The 13,565-nt window shown below is 44.2% G+C and overlaps 1 protein-coding gene across 1 annotated transcript in view; it reads right to left on the bottom strand.

The window, feature by feature from the left end:
- TLL2 (tolloid like 2) overlaps window positions 1–13,565 on the bottom strand; it is a 97,484-nt gene that overhangs the window by 45,574 nt on the left and 38,345 nt on the right. Inside the window, exons 3-5 of the mRNA XM_080641231.1 lie at window positions 12,609–12,686; window positions 3,328–3,483; window positions 857–974 (exon numbers count right to left, since the gene is read on the bottom strand). Coding sequence (XP_080497357.1) covers window positions 857–974; window positions 3,328–3,483; window positions 12,609–12,686 — 352 coding nt within the window. The remainder of the gene's footprint in view (window positions 1–856; window positions 975–3,327; window positions 3,484–12,608; window positions 12,687–13,565) is intronic.

Below are 13,565 nucleotides of genomic sequence, written 5' to 3'. Positions count from 1 at the left end.
TGTGCGTTGACAGAAATGAAATAAAGTCCCCTGTTGGTTGTGTTTCTGTCAATCTCCCCTTGAGTTCCTGGGGTTTATTTTATGACTCTTAATACTATGCTATTTGGTACGTAAAGATTTATGACAGTTATATTCTCACTGGAGCTTGTACCCTTTCTCATTATAAAGTCTCACCTTTTTTTTAACACTTTAAAAACAAAACAAAAAATGCTTTGTCTATAACAAAACTTGCGATCCCAGCTTTCTTTTTTGTTAGCATTTGCCTGTATGCTTTCTTTCCTTTTATTTTTAAACCTTCCTGGGTCATTTTCTTCAGTAGTTATCTCATATATACAGCATGTAGTTAGGTTTAAGTTTTTGAAGCCAATATGAGAAGCTTTTTTCTGTCAGTAACCGAGTATATCACACTTACATTTATTGGCATAACGGATAAATGTAGGCATAATCCAGTTACCTTGTTATTTGTTGTGTTTTCCTGAGGAAATCTGTAAGCTCATAAAATTACATGCGGAATTTTACACGTATATACATCCACCAGATTCTCAAGGGGGTCACTGATGTCAAATTGGTTCAGAACCACTTCTCCATATGAAACACTCTCAATTCCTTCAGTTGCTCCTGTGACAGGGCATCCAGACCCCTTGTCTTTCTGGAGTCTCCCTCTTGACCCACCTGCTTTAACGTTGGATGGTGAGATCATTCAGGGCCAGGGGAGTTTCAGACAAACCCCGGGTTCCTATATATTATAGCTCCTTGGAAGTACTTGGTTTTACAGAGAAAATTCAAGACTCGTGAGCCATCAGCGTCGTTTGCCCCTCCTGATTCTACCAAGGTGGCCAAGCTTTTGTTTACTTACCCACAAGTTCTGTAACTGAACACAATAAAGCTTTCTTCGTCTGTCCTCTCTATGAAGGTCACACAGGTGTGCTTCTCCCAGTGTCTCATAGCCTGCTTAAAAATGGCCCTCTGGCTTCCTGAAATGACAAGGCCAGTGCCCATCACTTCACTCATGGTCCCATGCTTTCCTTAGATGCTTTAATGCATGCTGGCTTACAGCACAGCTTGTGCCAATGATAAAAAAAAAAAAAGCTTGTTCCGGTGACTCAGAGTAGAAATGTACTAGGAATAAGGATTTACCTTGCTAAGAATACAATGCAATTTTCCTGAATTACTGAAACAGAGAGAGTAGGAGTTTGTGAATTGGAAGAGAGGGGAAAAATAGATTTTCAAACTATCTAGGCTTCCCAGCTTTTCCTTTGTATTGAAAGTACTTTTCTAAACGTACAAAAAATTATCTTACACAGGTTACCCAAATTGGAAATTTTAGGCTTCTGAAGTAACTCACCAGCACAACATTCCACACCCTCATTTTATTTTATAACCATCAGAGGGCATTCCCCTATGCTCTAAAAATTCTATTTGCATGTACATCCTTGCTACCTTTGCATGGGGTTCAGTGTTTTCTGGAGCAACCTTGAACCTGATTTTCTAAAAAGCCTTTAAAAACAGGTGAATTTTATGCTTTCTCTGAACCTGTGTTCATATTTCCTTGATTAGAAATGTATTGAGAAATAAAACAGTAAGTAAATTGTCTGGGAGTAAGAATAAAGTAGTTGTAAACTCCAGGCTGCTAATTAGAAATAGGGAATAACTATTCTTTTCAAAATCTACCAATCGGAGATGAAGAAGACTATTTTGATCTTGCTAGAAGCAATGAGGGGCTAGCCAGCCGTGGGCAAACTACAGCCCGCGGGCCGGATCCGGCCCGTTCGGCTATTCTATCCGGCCCGTGGATCCGAAAGAGCAGAGGGTTCTCTTGCTCTCCCCTCTGTTCCTTTACTTTGAATTTATATTAGTTCACACAAACACTCCATCCATGCTTTTGTTCCGGCCCTCTGGTCCAGTTTAAGAACCCATTGTGGCCCTCGAGTCAAAAAGTTTGCCCACCCCTGGTAGATGAATAGTTTGGGAAGTACAGAGGTTGGTGGATCTGAATTCTAGAGTGACCTTGATGCAAAAAAACAGCCAACCAACCAACGGCAGGTTCCCAGTCTAAAAGACCTGGGTGTGGTGTCCTATTGTCCCTAGAAATATTCATATAGAACAAAGAGTAGCTTAGCTGCCCTTTTCTTACATCTTTATACTTTGGGTTCAAATTGTTCATAGCTCAATTACTCACCGAAATAGGGATCCCACTAATTACAGGATAACAAAAATCTCTGTAAAGAAAGATCTCTATATAAAATTAGTTTATTTTGATGAAGGTTATATAAATCCTTAATCAGAAAAGCACACCAGGTCTGAAAGAACATCGTTAAGATACCAAATGTTAGAAAGACTATATAAAGCAGGTGCTGGGAGAGAGTATCTGGTTGGGGAGTCAAAGAAGGCCTTTGTGTGGACATGTCATTGATCAGAGACTCCAGTGATCAGAAGAAGCCAGCCAGGAGAAGATGGGAGAAACAACACTCCAGGCAGACAGAGGGACAAGCGCAGGTGTGCTAAGGTGGCAATGAGGTGGGCATGTTCCGGAAAAGAAAGACAACAGGTGAGGCGAGTGCACAGCCACTAAGGAAAGAGGAGGAGAGGAGGTAAAACACTAGCTGGGAGGGGGGCAAGGGCGGCCAGGAGGTCATGGTCAGGACTTTCCGTTGCATCAGTGGTGATGGGAGCCACTGAATGACTTACACATTTTACGATAATAATACCAATAACAAATAATTACTAGCTACTATGTGTTAGGCACTATTCTAAGTGCTTTATCTAAATTAACTCATTTAATTCTCAAAACAATCCTATAGAGTGGAGAATATCATCCCATTTACAGAAGAGGGAACTGGGGCAGGAGGGGTTAATTAAGTAACGGGCCCCAGGGCACACGGATGGTAAGTGCTGCGGCCAGGATTGGGCCCAGATGGACTAACCATGTCTACGGTCCCTCTGGTTACCGTCTGGAGTACTTCTGGGGTGGGGGGTGGGGGTGGTCCAGGGTGCTCAGGCAGAGGACAGGGGAGCCATCATGCATAGCTGCTCACACTCTTCCTTCTGCCTGCCAACCCTGTCTAGCCTTCAAGACCAGGATCATGTATCACCCCTACATGAAGCCTCGGGGACCAGGGGGCCACCTTTGATGGCATCACCCCAACAGAGACTGCAGTTTCCCTGTACCTAGTGCATGAGACGCTGTTTGCATGAGGGAGAGTTAGCAGGCAGGACTGCTGTGACCCCACAGCTGCTCAATCCCACCGAGTCCTTCCTGGGAAGACTATGTCAACCCAGGGAGACCAAACACCAAGCCCCAAAGTAGGCCTCATCAGGGCTACTGACCTGTGAAGTTTCCTCCAATGACGTAGGGGATGACCCCTCCGGGCCATATTCTCTCTGTCCTTGAGGTTGTGGCTCTTCGGACCCGGGAAGAGAAGGTCTCAGCTCTGGTACTCGAGGTCCCAGGGCTCTGCAGAAACATGGCATTCTCCTCACCATCTGCAAGAGAGTCACACTGCCATTTACTTTGCTTTTAATTCATCCTATGCATTATGGTTAAGATACAGTATCTATGAACCCACCAAATGTGTGTTCTAAAGGGAGCATTTGATCTGGTCAGGGTTTTGAACCCGTGGACGGTAATTTTCCAGACAGGGCAAGAACGAGTGTGGTAAGTGTACCAGGCCTATGACGAGAGTGAGTCTGGCTTGCTGGAGGCCTTGAATGAGACCATATGGGGCTTGAGGGCAGCCTATGGACCACAGAATTAAGTGGGCACAGACATCTCACAACCCTTTGGGTTGGAGCCAAGTTAGGGGCATGCTCTCTTCTCAAATCCACCCGTATTTGAGGGAACAAACTGAGTCATAATGTTGAAGTTCAATTTTTTCACTGTATATGACATGGTTTTTGTAAATTGAAATTCTTATTGAGATAATTGTAGATTCACATGCAGTTGCAAGAAATAATAGAGAGACATTTTGTGTACACTTTACTGTTTTCCCCAATAGAAACATTTTACAAAACTATAGTACAATTACAACTGGATTATGGGCATTAACACAATCAACTGGTCTCACTCAGGTTTCTCCAGTACTATGTCTACTCGTGTGTGTGTGTGTGTGTGTGTGTGAGTGTGTGTGTGTGTGTGTGTGTGTGTGTGTGTGTGTGTGAGTGTGTGTGTGTGTGTGTGTGTGTGAGTGTGTGTGTGTGTGTGTGTGTGTGTGTGAGTGTGTGTGTGTGTGTGTGTGTGTGTGTGTGTGTGTGTGTAGGGGGGTGGGGGTAGAGGGGGTGAGGAGGGTGAGGTCTGATGCAGTTTTATCACATGTATAAGTTTCTGTATCCACCATCACATTCTAGATACTGAACAGCTCCATCCTAAGGATCCAGGATCCTTCATGTTACCATAATCACACTTCCTCACTCCTCTCCCCGCCAACCCAACCCTAAACTCCCAACCACTAATCTGGTCTCCATTTCGAAAATGTTTATCATCTGAACACTATTATAAAAATGAAATCCTTGAACACTATTATAAAAATGAAATCCTACAGTATATGACCTTTGGGAATTGGCTTTCCTTACTCAGTGCAATACCCGGAGACTCATCCAACTTGTTGCATGTGTCAATAGTTTCTTTTTGATGCTGATGAGTATTCCCTGATATGTATGCCCTACAGTTTGTTTAACCGTTTACCTCTTGAAGGACTTCTGGGCTGTTTCCTGCTATTACAAATAAAGCTGTTATGAACATTCATGCACTACAGTTTGTGTGAAGATAGTTTTTATTTCTCTGAGATAAATACCCAAGAATGGAATTGCTGAGTCATATAGCAATTGGGTTTATTTCTGGGTCCTCTATTCTGTGCCATTGATCTATATATTTATCCCTCTGCTAATATGACACTGTCTTGATTACTGCAGTTATATAGTGAGGTATTTAATATCAGATAGAGTGAGTACTCCTACTTTAGACTTCTTTTCCATGATTGTTTTAGCTATGTTTTCATGTAAATTTTTATGTGTCTTTCCCTGTAAATTTTAGAATAAGCTTCTCTATACCAACAATAAAACCATGCTGGGATTTTGATAGGAATTACATTAAACCTATAGATCAATTTGGAGAGAATTGGCATCTTTACACCTTAAACAGTCTCATTTTATCCTCCATGTCACTATGCTTTTTTTCACATTTTCTGTCTCCTTATCTCCGTGGTAAAATTTCCATGTTCACCTTCTAATTTTTCACCTAAAATTTCCTAGTTCACTTCACTAATTCTCTCTTTAATTCTGTTCAATATAACGTTTATCCCATTCCAGTTTCAATAAACATCGTTGTCATTTCTAGAGCCCTATTTAGGGGCTTCTAAATTTGCCTGTTCTTTTGTTTTGTTTTTCCCCACTAGGGTTCAGATTCTTCCACTGGCTCTTCAGTTAGTTTATGTATCTTTATTTAATGTCATACAGATTGTTCTATTATTTCTATACCTTGGGGTATTAATTCTCCAACTTATTATCTCTACTGATTCTTCTTCACAGATTAATACCTTTATTTGTGTTTCTCATGTTTTTATTTAAAGTTTTTTTAGGTGAGATGATTCCTTTCCACAGGAGTCCTCTATGCTCTCTCATCATGAGTGTGACCCCGTTTTTCATCTTTTCAGGGTTCTTGGCATGCTGTGGATCCTAGATCCATTATTATGTTAATGTCTAAGTTTAGGGTTTCCATATATCCTATCTAATAAAAGGGTAATATGTAAATTAACCATCACTCCATCACAAAGATGGCAGCACCCATAGCCACAAGATGGCGGCACCCAGTCCTCTCAGCCCTGCCGGAGTCCCCCAGTCCCCGGGGGGGTGGGGGGGGGCAGCCGCTGAGAGCAGGCAGCGTGAGCGGCCTGGCGGAAGGCCTCTGGCCAGGCCGGGGTGCGGATGGGCCTCTGGGCCGCGGACAGCCTCTGGGCAGCAGGCGCAGTGAGGCCAGGCCCCACAGAGAGCTACTGGCGCACAGATTCGTGCGCAGGGCTACTAATAGGAAATATAATTTGAGAACTGATACCTATATGAGGAACAGGCTTTGGGATTCAGTTTCTCATAGAAGATATTTTTCCCCACTTGGAGCCTAGGAAAGATAGCAAGATTTCTTGCCATTCCTGTCAGTTTCAATGTCCTCTGCAGTCTTGCCTCCATCCGAAGGTTCGTTCCATGTGTTTATGTTTCCCATTCTCTTCTGATCGGGGCAATTTCCCGTTCCTTCCTCTGAGCTTAACTCTGTATTTTTAATTTGGGGTGGAGAAGAGGTTACATGTTTTTTCAGCAGTTCTCTGTTTGTATAAGAGGTCCCCACTTGTTCAACGGGTCATATCACCAGAACCAAAAAGTTGGCATGTAATCCATTTTTGAACCTGAAAATAACTGTTTCGCCGCTAGAATTTCTAGATCAGAAGTCGTGCACTTGCAGCTCTTGGGATAAACCCAACCCACAGATGTGTTTTGTTTGGCCTGAACACTTTTGGCCCACACTGTGTTTTGTTTTGTTTTTAATCTTACTTTAGTAGCCAATTTTTAAAAATCAAAAGATTTCACATTTAAAAAATGCAGATTTTCTAGTTTTTCTTTAAAAACGGTAAGACCTGGCAACAGTGAGCTAGTCTTCTGTCATTTACAACCCACTGGAGTTAAGGAGCACCTCCTCCCCACAGTCAGTTTCCGGCATTTCTCTCCCACTTCCCCCGTCCCAGCCCGCCAGCTTCACCCTCTGACATTACCTGCTTGGCCTCTACATATTTCTAACTCGCTATCTCAGTCCTAGACTACAAATTGCACCCAGATTTCAAATATGAGTTGCCCCAGTAGACTGGAAGGTCCCTGGGGGTCAGGAACTGTCACTAGCTTGTTCACACTCTGTTCACACTCAGCACCTTGCCTGGTCGGTGGTAAGCATTCAGGGTTTTCATATTTTGAGTGAATTAATTAAAGAATGGATGAATTATGCTAAAAATAAACAGCCCCACAGTCCAAACAATTCTGTGGTGGAAACCTCTTCGAAATATTGGCAGCCCCGAAACCCTTAATGTTTAAATACTGAGAATCATCACGTCTTAAGTAATCACAGGCAGCGATGTAGCAAGTGGAAGTTTGTTATTCATTTCCCATATGGTTTTCAACAAGTCTCTTAATTTTCCTCTGCCTCCAACTCTCCTTTGGAGAATGGACAAGAATACTTTCCTCTCGGAGGCACTAACACTAAGACAGAGCATGTTTCTCAGACAAGCTGTGTTATACGTGCATGTGACCCAGTACTGTCAGGGCCGGTATGCAGCCGAGTCAGCATGGGAAAGTCTTAAGTGCACCTGGAAAGAAACCAGGCTGTAATTTCCAGAGATGGGTTATTGAATGACAGCTTCCCCCTCGGTCCGGTGAGAAATTTAATTTGCCAAGGACTCAACACAGGAAGCATTTGCCGATTAAAAATATGTCTAAACAGATGTTCCGCTTAGCCTGGAAGAAGGATCTTAATGCAACTGTCATTATTGGATTTTCTTGGATTACTACTATCTGGAACCGGAGTGCAAATAGAAGGATGTAATTATGTATTATGGCCAAGAGTCCTGCATTTAAAAAGGAGCTCAGGGGGTCTGAAAGGATTTAACACGCTGGGGGTGGGGGATAAAGTCCATTTAGATCCTCTGACCCTGGGAGTGGACCCTGTCCTCGCTGAAGAAGCAGAGCGGCCGTAACTATTCAATGTTCCATCTTCAGTGGAAGGCACAGCCGTGTCATAAACAGAACCAGGCCTGACCCGGCCTTCTCAAGCGAGGAACTGTGAATTTTCAATTAGTCAACTGATCACTCCCACACGGGAAGTAAACACCCGGACGGTCCAGCCATCTGCATAACCCTTAGCCCACAGATGATGGGCAAATTTGCACCTGGTCAGAGATGTGGCAATCCTGAGCGACTAAAGAGCAGCTCTTCACTGTGTCAGTGGTTCTCAAACCTAGATGCCCATTTGAATCAACTGGGGAACTTTAAAAAAATGCTGGCCCGGCTGGTGTGGCTCAGTGGTTGATAGGTCAACCAGAAGGTTCATAGGTCAACACTGATTTCTGGTCAGGGCACATGCCCAGGTTGTGGGCTTGATCCCCAATAGGGGGCATGCAGGAGACAGCCGAACAATAATTCTCTCTCATTATTTATGTTTCTTTCTCTCTCCCCGTCTCCTTTCCTCTCTGAAATGAATAAAAAATAAATAAAAAATAAATTCTGGTGTCTGTCCCCTGCCCTGAGGTGGTGACTCAATGGGCCTCCAGTGGAGTCAATGCATCTGTAGTTTTTGAAGCTTTCCAGGTGATTTGCAAGTGCAGGTTAGTTTGAGAACCACCGATATAGCGCAATGGTCAAGAGCAAGGAGTGTGGGGTGAGAGGGACTTAGGTGCAGGGTAAACACTGCCTTTTGCTACCTGTGTGGCCTTGGATAAGCCACCCTCTCCTGAGCCTTCCTTCCTGCTGCATGGTGTTGGTGTGGGCACTGAACCAGGTAATAAATGTCAAGTGCCCACCGTGGTGGGGACGCAAGGTGAGCTGCAGTGATGACTATCAAGGTCTGCATTTGGGGAGAAGCTAGAAAGAATGCCTAAGGTGAGGCTCAGTGGTTACACCCAGATACGCTGATGTAAGTGACTTTCAGGGGTTTAGCACTGAGTGGTGCTTTGCGCCCAAGTTGGTGGGATTCCCTGTTTTCTGGTGCAACCAGATTCCGTTATTTGCTTGGGCACAAAGCCCATAGGGACTGTTCCTGGAAGTGACAGGTCCAGTCTCTGTTATGAATATGGTTCTGGAAATCAGGCCCCAGCACAATCATAGCTTCGTTCATGGAGCAGTCACATACCCACCCTGTTTCATTAATCCCATTATCAGCCCCGAAATGCAGGCTGGGCTCCCATTTCCAGGGAGAGAGGCTCCCGAGACCAGACCGTCTGCTCAGTGAGCAGTTCTCCCAGCCCCTAGCCCTCCCCAGAGCTGGGAGCACAAATCCCACCGTCAGGGCTGAGGGGAGATACATAAAGCCAGGAAATAACCTGGCCACCGAAGCCAGCAGGCCCAGGGCTTCCCTCAGATCCTTTCTCCTGCCTGGGCGGTCTCTTTCTCCGGGAGTGGCGGGGGTTGAGGGGGTGCGGGCAGGTTGTGATGAAAGGAGAATCTGAGATTGACACAACTCGCCCTATCTTTAATTCCAACAAAACAAGAAGCACCCAAGCCGGAGCCTGACAGTGTCCAGGAGGGACGATTGGATGAGAAGGCTGAACGGACAGGCTAGCGCAGCCTGCCCTCACATCCCCTTTGGGGTCTGCTTTCCCCTCAGGATTGCCCTGAATGCTTAAAGAACTGCCCCTCTGAAGCTGTCATACAGAGTGGAGGATCGGCCTGGCCTTGACATTATCCTCTTCAAACAAACCAGGGTCATCTGAGGAGCTGCAGACTATGGATTTAGCCAGCTTTAGGAGTTTGGGGCGTGGTAGATGAGGGAATGCTAGTCATCATCCTCCTTAAAAAACCCCAAGAAAGTCTCTTGTTGCGGTGCGGTATTGTGTACAACCCCTCCGAGACAGAATTTTAATGGGCTGCAGCAGCCTTATTCCTTCCTGTCCCTCTTAATTGTTTCTCTGCAGCTGTGGAACAGCTGTGGGATTCCAGTCCAGAAGTGGACAATGCACTTGCAATGCTGGATAATATAATTCTTGGAGGTGGAGAAGAAGAAGATGAAGCAGAGGAGCTACATTCATGGAGTACCTTTTACACAACAGACACCTGGCTATGCACTTTGTATAAACATTATTTCTAATTCTCTCTAAATCTCTTATGTGGACTTAGATAACTTATCTAAGGTCATAGCTACTAAGTGGCTGAGCTGGGATGCAAACCCAAGTGTGTCTGACTATCCCAGTTTATTTGGTTGGGTCATTTTACACCCAATAAACTAGTAAATATTAAAAACCCTGACAATATCTATTGCTGGTGAGCAGGTGAGAAGCAATGAGGGAAGGTGGCAGATGGTCTCCATATACAGCCACCAGCAAGTTCTGTCATCCCTGTGAGCTCCTGCCACTTACCATATTGGGGATGGAATCTATTTTCTTCTCCTTGAACCTGGGCTGGACTTTGGCTTGTTGTGACCAATAGAATGTGACTGAAGTAGCAGTCAGGGAGTTCTGAGTCCAGGCTTTAAGTCACTAATGGCTTCTGCTTCCTCCCTCTAGGAAGCCAACTGCCATATTATATAAAAGGTCTCTGGCTAGACAACTAAATGGTGAAAGTCCACGTGGAGACAGGAGTCATGTGGGGAGGTACACTGAAGCACCAAGGCTGTGACTAAAGCTTCTTTTGTCCTCCCAGCCCAGCCCAGCTTCTAGCTGAATGTAGTCAAGTGAGTGACCTCAGCCAACGTCAGCCAAAGAACCACACCACTGAGCCCAGTCAACCCACAGAACCATGGAAGATAACAAATCACTGTTTGAAGTCACTAAGTTTGGGGTAGTTTTTATGCGACAGTAAATCACTTAAAACAGGAAGGAAACATTAGGTTTGGCATCTGTATCACTGCATGTGATGGCAAACCCTTCTGTTTTCATTCCCATACCCTATGCTCCACTGTCACCACTAAGTGCTGGTCATCCATGGCCAAAATGAAGTGCCACTGAGTTTGTCAGATGTCTTGGAGCCTGAAAATGCATAAGTCCAAATGCCTTTGAGTAAGGAAAGCAGTTAAATACAGATGTTAGAGGGGGCCTTGCACATGGTTCCAGAAACAAACTGTGGCTGAGAACAAGTGCACAATGTCAAATGGTGGTGGTGGGTAGTGGGAGCCTCTCTCTGAAAGAGGTCACATTGACAAGATGGGCATCAGAAACCGAGTGAAAAAATGGTCAAAGGACAGGAAGAGCTGAGTCACAGAAGTGCACACCCAAATCACTGGCAAAGCTAGGAAAAGACGCTCAAAGTCACCGGCAGTCAGAGAAATATAAATAAGTAACAATAAGCTACCATTCACATTACTGAAAATAACGATAATACCTAGAGTTAGAAAGGATATGGGGAAAGAGACCCAGTTTTAAGTTGCTATGGAAATGTGAATGGTTACACCTTTTGAAACGCAATCTAGCAACACTGTTCATGATGGCAAAAACCTGGAGTGAATATTAATTGATAAAGAAAGGATGAATAAATTATGGTCTAGTCATACCAGTAATATTTTGCAACTATTCAGAAGAATAAATTGAAGTTATAACAAGTGTCTTAGAGGGGTTTCCCATAAGGTATTGATGAATGGGAAAAGCATGATACATAAAAAACATGTATCAAATATGATCCCATTTTTTAAAAAATGACAAAGCTTATAGCTATATATATGTTTGTATGTGTATATGTATAAATCTGTACATAAATATATATGTGCATATATATGCATGGAAGAGTGCATACAAAGTCATTTGCATGCATTACCTGGGAAAGGGTAGGAAAAAAGAAGAGAAGGAGGTAGCCAAATTAAAGGGAAAAGAAAAAAAGGAGACAACACTAAAAAAGTATGTAATTACATCATCACATTTACACATGTGTGAATTATATACATGCATTGTGTGAAATTATGTATATGCATGTGTATCTATGAAATATAAAATAACATTAAAGCAAAAACATAAGATAAAGCAAATAATTAATTTCTACTTCATCCCTACATACTCATCCCCCAAACTTAGGATTCTGGCTCTTTAAAATTATTCCCTTTGCTCTGTGTTAATTTTATGTAGAAGAAATGCCATCGCTGGCAGTGAGCCCTGATTCCCACAGAAAGTAGGCCTCTGAGCAGGAAAAGCTCTCCAAAAGCGAGACACCTTCCCATTACCTCCAGGCTAGAATCTTACAACTTGGAGAGCATTCACAGGCCTGAGCATAATGCAGACAGGAAGTGGTGCTACTTCCAGGCAGGTACCTGCTGATCGGTGGCCTTGCCCACAGACAGCCACAACCTCACCTGCTGCCTCCCCTAACAGCCCAGGCTCCTCTAGTCTACACCCTCCCCTCCCAGCCCCTAACCCAGCTTTATTTTCCTTCCTTGCCTCCAAAGCCCACTTGTTCTGTCAGACCCCAAACTTCATCATCCCTCCTCTCAGCCCTCAGGGGCTTCAACTCACAAGCCAAGTTCTAGAGAGAAAGGTCAAGTACAGATTGCAGAATTTAACTAAAGACCGTACAGTCTCTGAGCAACCAAATGCCACACTCTATCCCTTTCTCTGGCAGCCAGCCCACCCCACTCAACAAAAGGACACACTCCCTCATGCCCACAGACTTCAGGACTTCTTAGTCCACTAAGATAAAAGGTATATAAGAGGTTCCCAAAGCCAGGGTTGTGGAGAGGGAAAATGGGGAGCAACTGCTTAGTTGGTATGGAGTTGGCTTTTCAGGTGTTGAAAACAGCATGGATCTATGGTGATGGCTGCACAGCATTGTGAATGCACGTAATGCTACTCAATGGTACACATAAAAATGGTAAATTTTATGTGAAATTTACCACAGTTTTTTTTTTTTTTAAGTACCCAAAGGCCTGGTGGGCCTCGCATTACCCTTTCTAGCTTCCTCGCTGCTGGCATTCGTGGCTGTAGCATTCGGCCAGCTCTCGAATGACTGGTCTTCAAGTCCACCTGAAGGAAAGAAGAAGAAAAATCTGTGAGGAAACATCAGCCTTCTTTGCACCAGCACCGAGAGGAGGGAGACACCTGGTCACCTGGGGGATGATCAGAATCACCAGCAGAATGGTAAAGATTTGTTCAACAAGGTCTACTGAGCATCTACCATGTGCCAGGACCTGTTCTAGACACTAAGGCAAAAACAAAAACAAAAACCAACCCTGCTTATTTTTAATAACCACACACATAATTCACAAATTATAAACACTCCTTGATCAGCTCAAGGGCACTTGAAGTCAAATATACAAATAAGCAAATCCCAAAGTCAGCTCCCTCGCCCCCACCTCCATGAGAAAGCCTGAATGCAAACAGGACAGGCTCCTGCAGTCCCCCTGCCGTGGAACCCACAGGATGTCATCTGTGCCGCCTTGGCTGAAACAGGCATTCTGGTTTTTCTTTGGGTGAGTCTCCTTTTAGAAATGGCTCTGTTTACTTTGTAAATCAGACTCTGCAGACACCGCCTCAGTCCAGGACAGCGATGCTTGCCAGTAGCCATGATCCATAAGCCGGTTCACATCCCTCCCCACCAGGAACACGGTCAATCACCAATTCTTATTAGACCCACTGCAAGTCATTAGGGATCCAGCAATGAACAAGACAGGCAGGGGTGACATTCTAAATGGGTGGACAGTAAACAGTAAGAAAATAAATAAGATCATTGCAGGTTCAGCAAATGCTCTGAAGATCAAATTCAGTATGTGGTGAAGCATGATTGGAGCAGCTGCTTAGAAGGTGGTCGGAAAAGGCCCTTGTAGGGAGGTGATACTTGGAGATCTAGGTCAGTGCAACCCCAGTAGAAGGCAGAGTGGCGAAAGAACCCAGATCAGGAATAGA

Source organism: Plecotus auritus (assembly GCF_963455305.1).
Source record: "Plecotus auritus genome assembly, chromosome: 9".
NCBI lineage: Eukaryota > Metazoa > Chordata > Mammalia > Chiroptera > Vespertilionidae > Plecotus > Plecotus auritus.
This window is presented reverse-complemented; position numbering and strand designations above follow the sequence as displayed.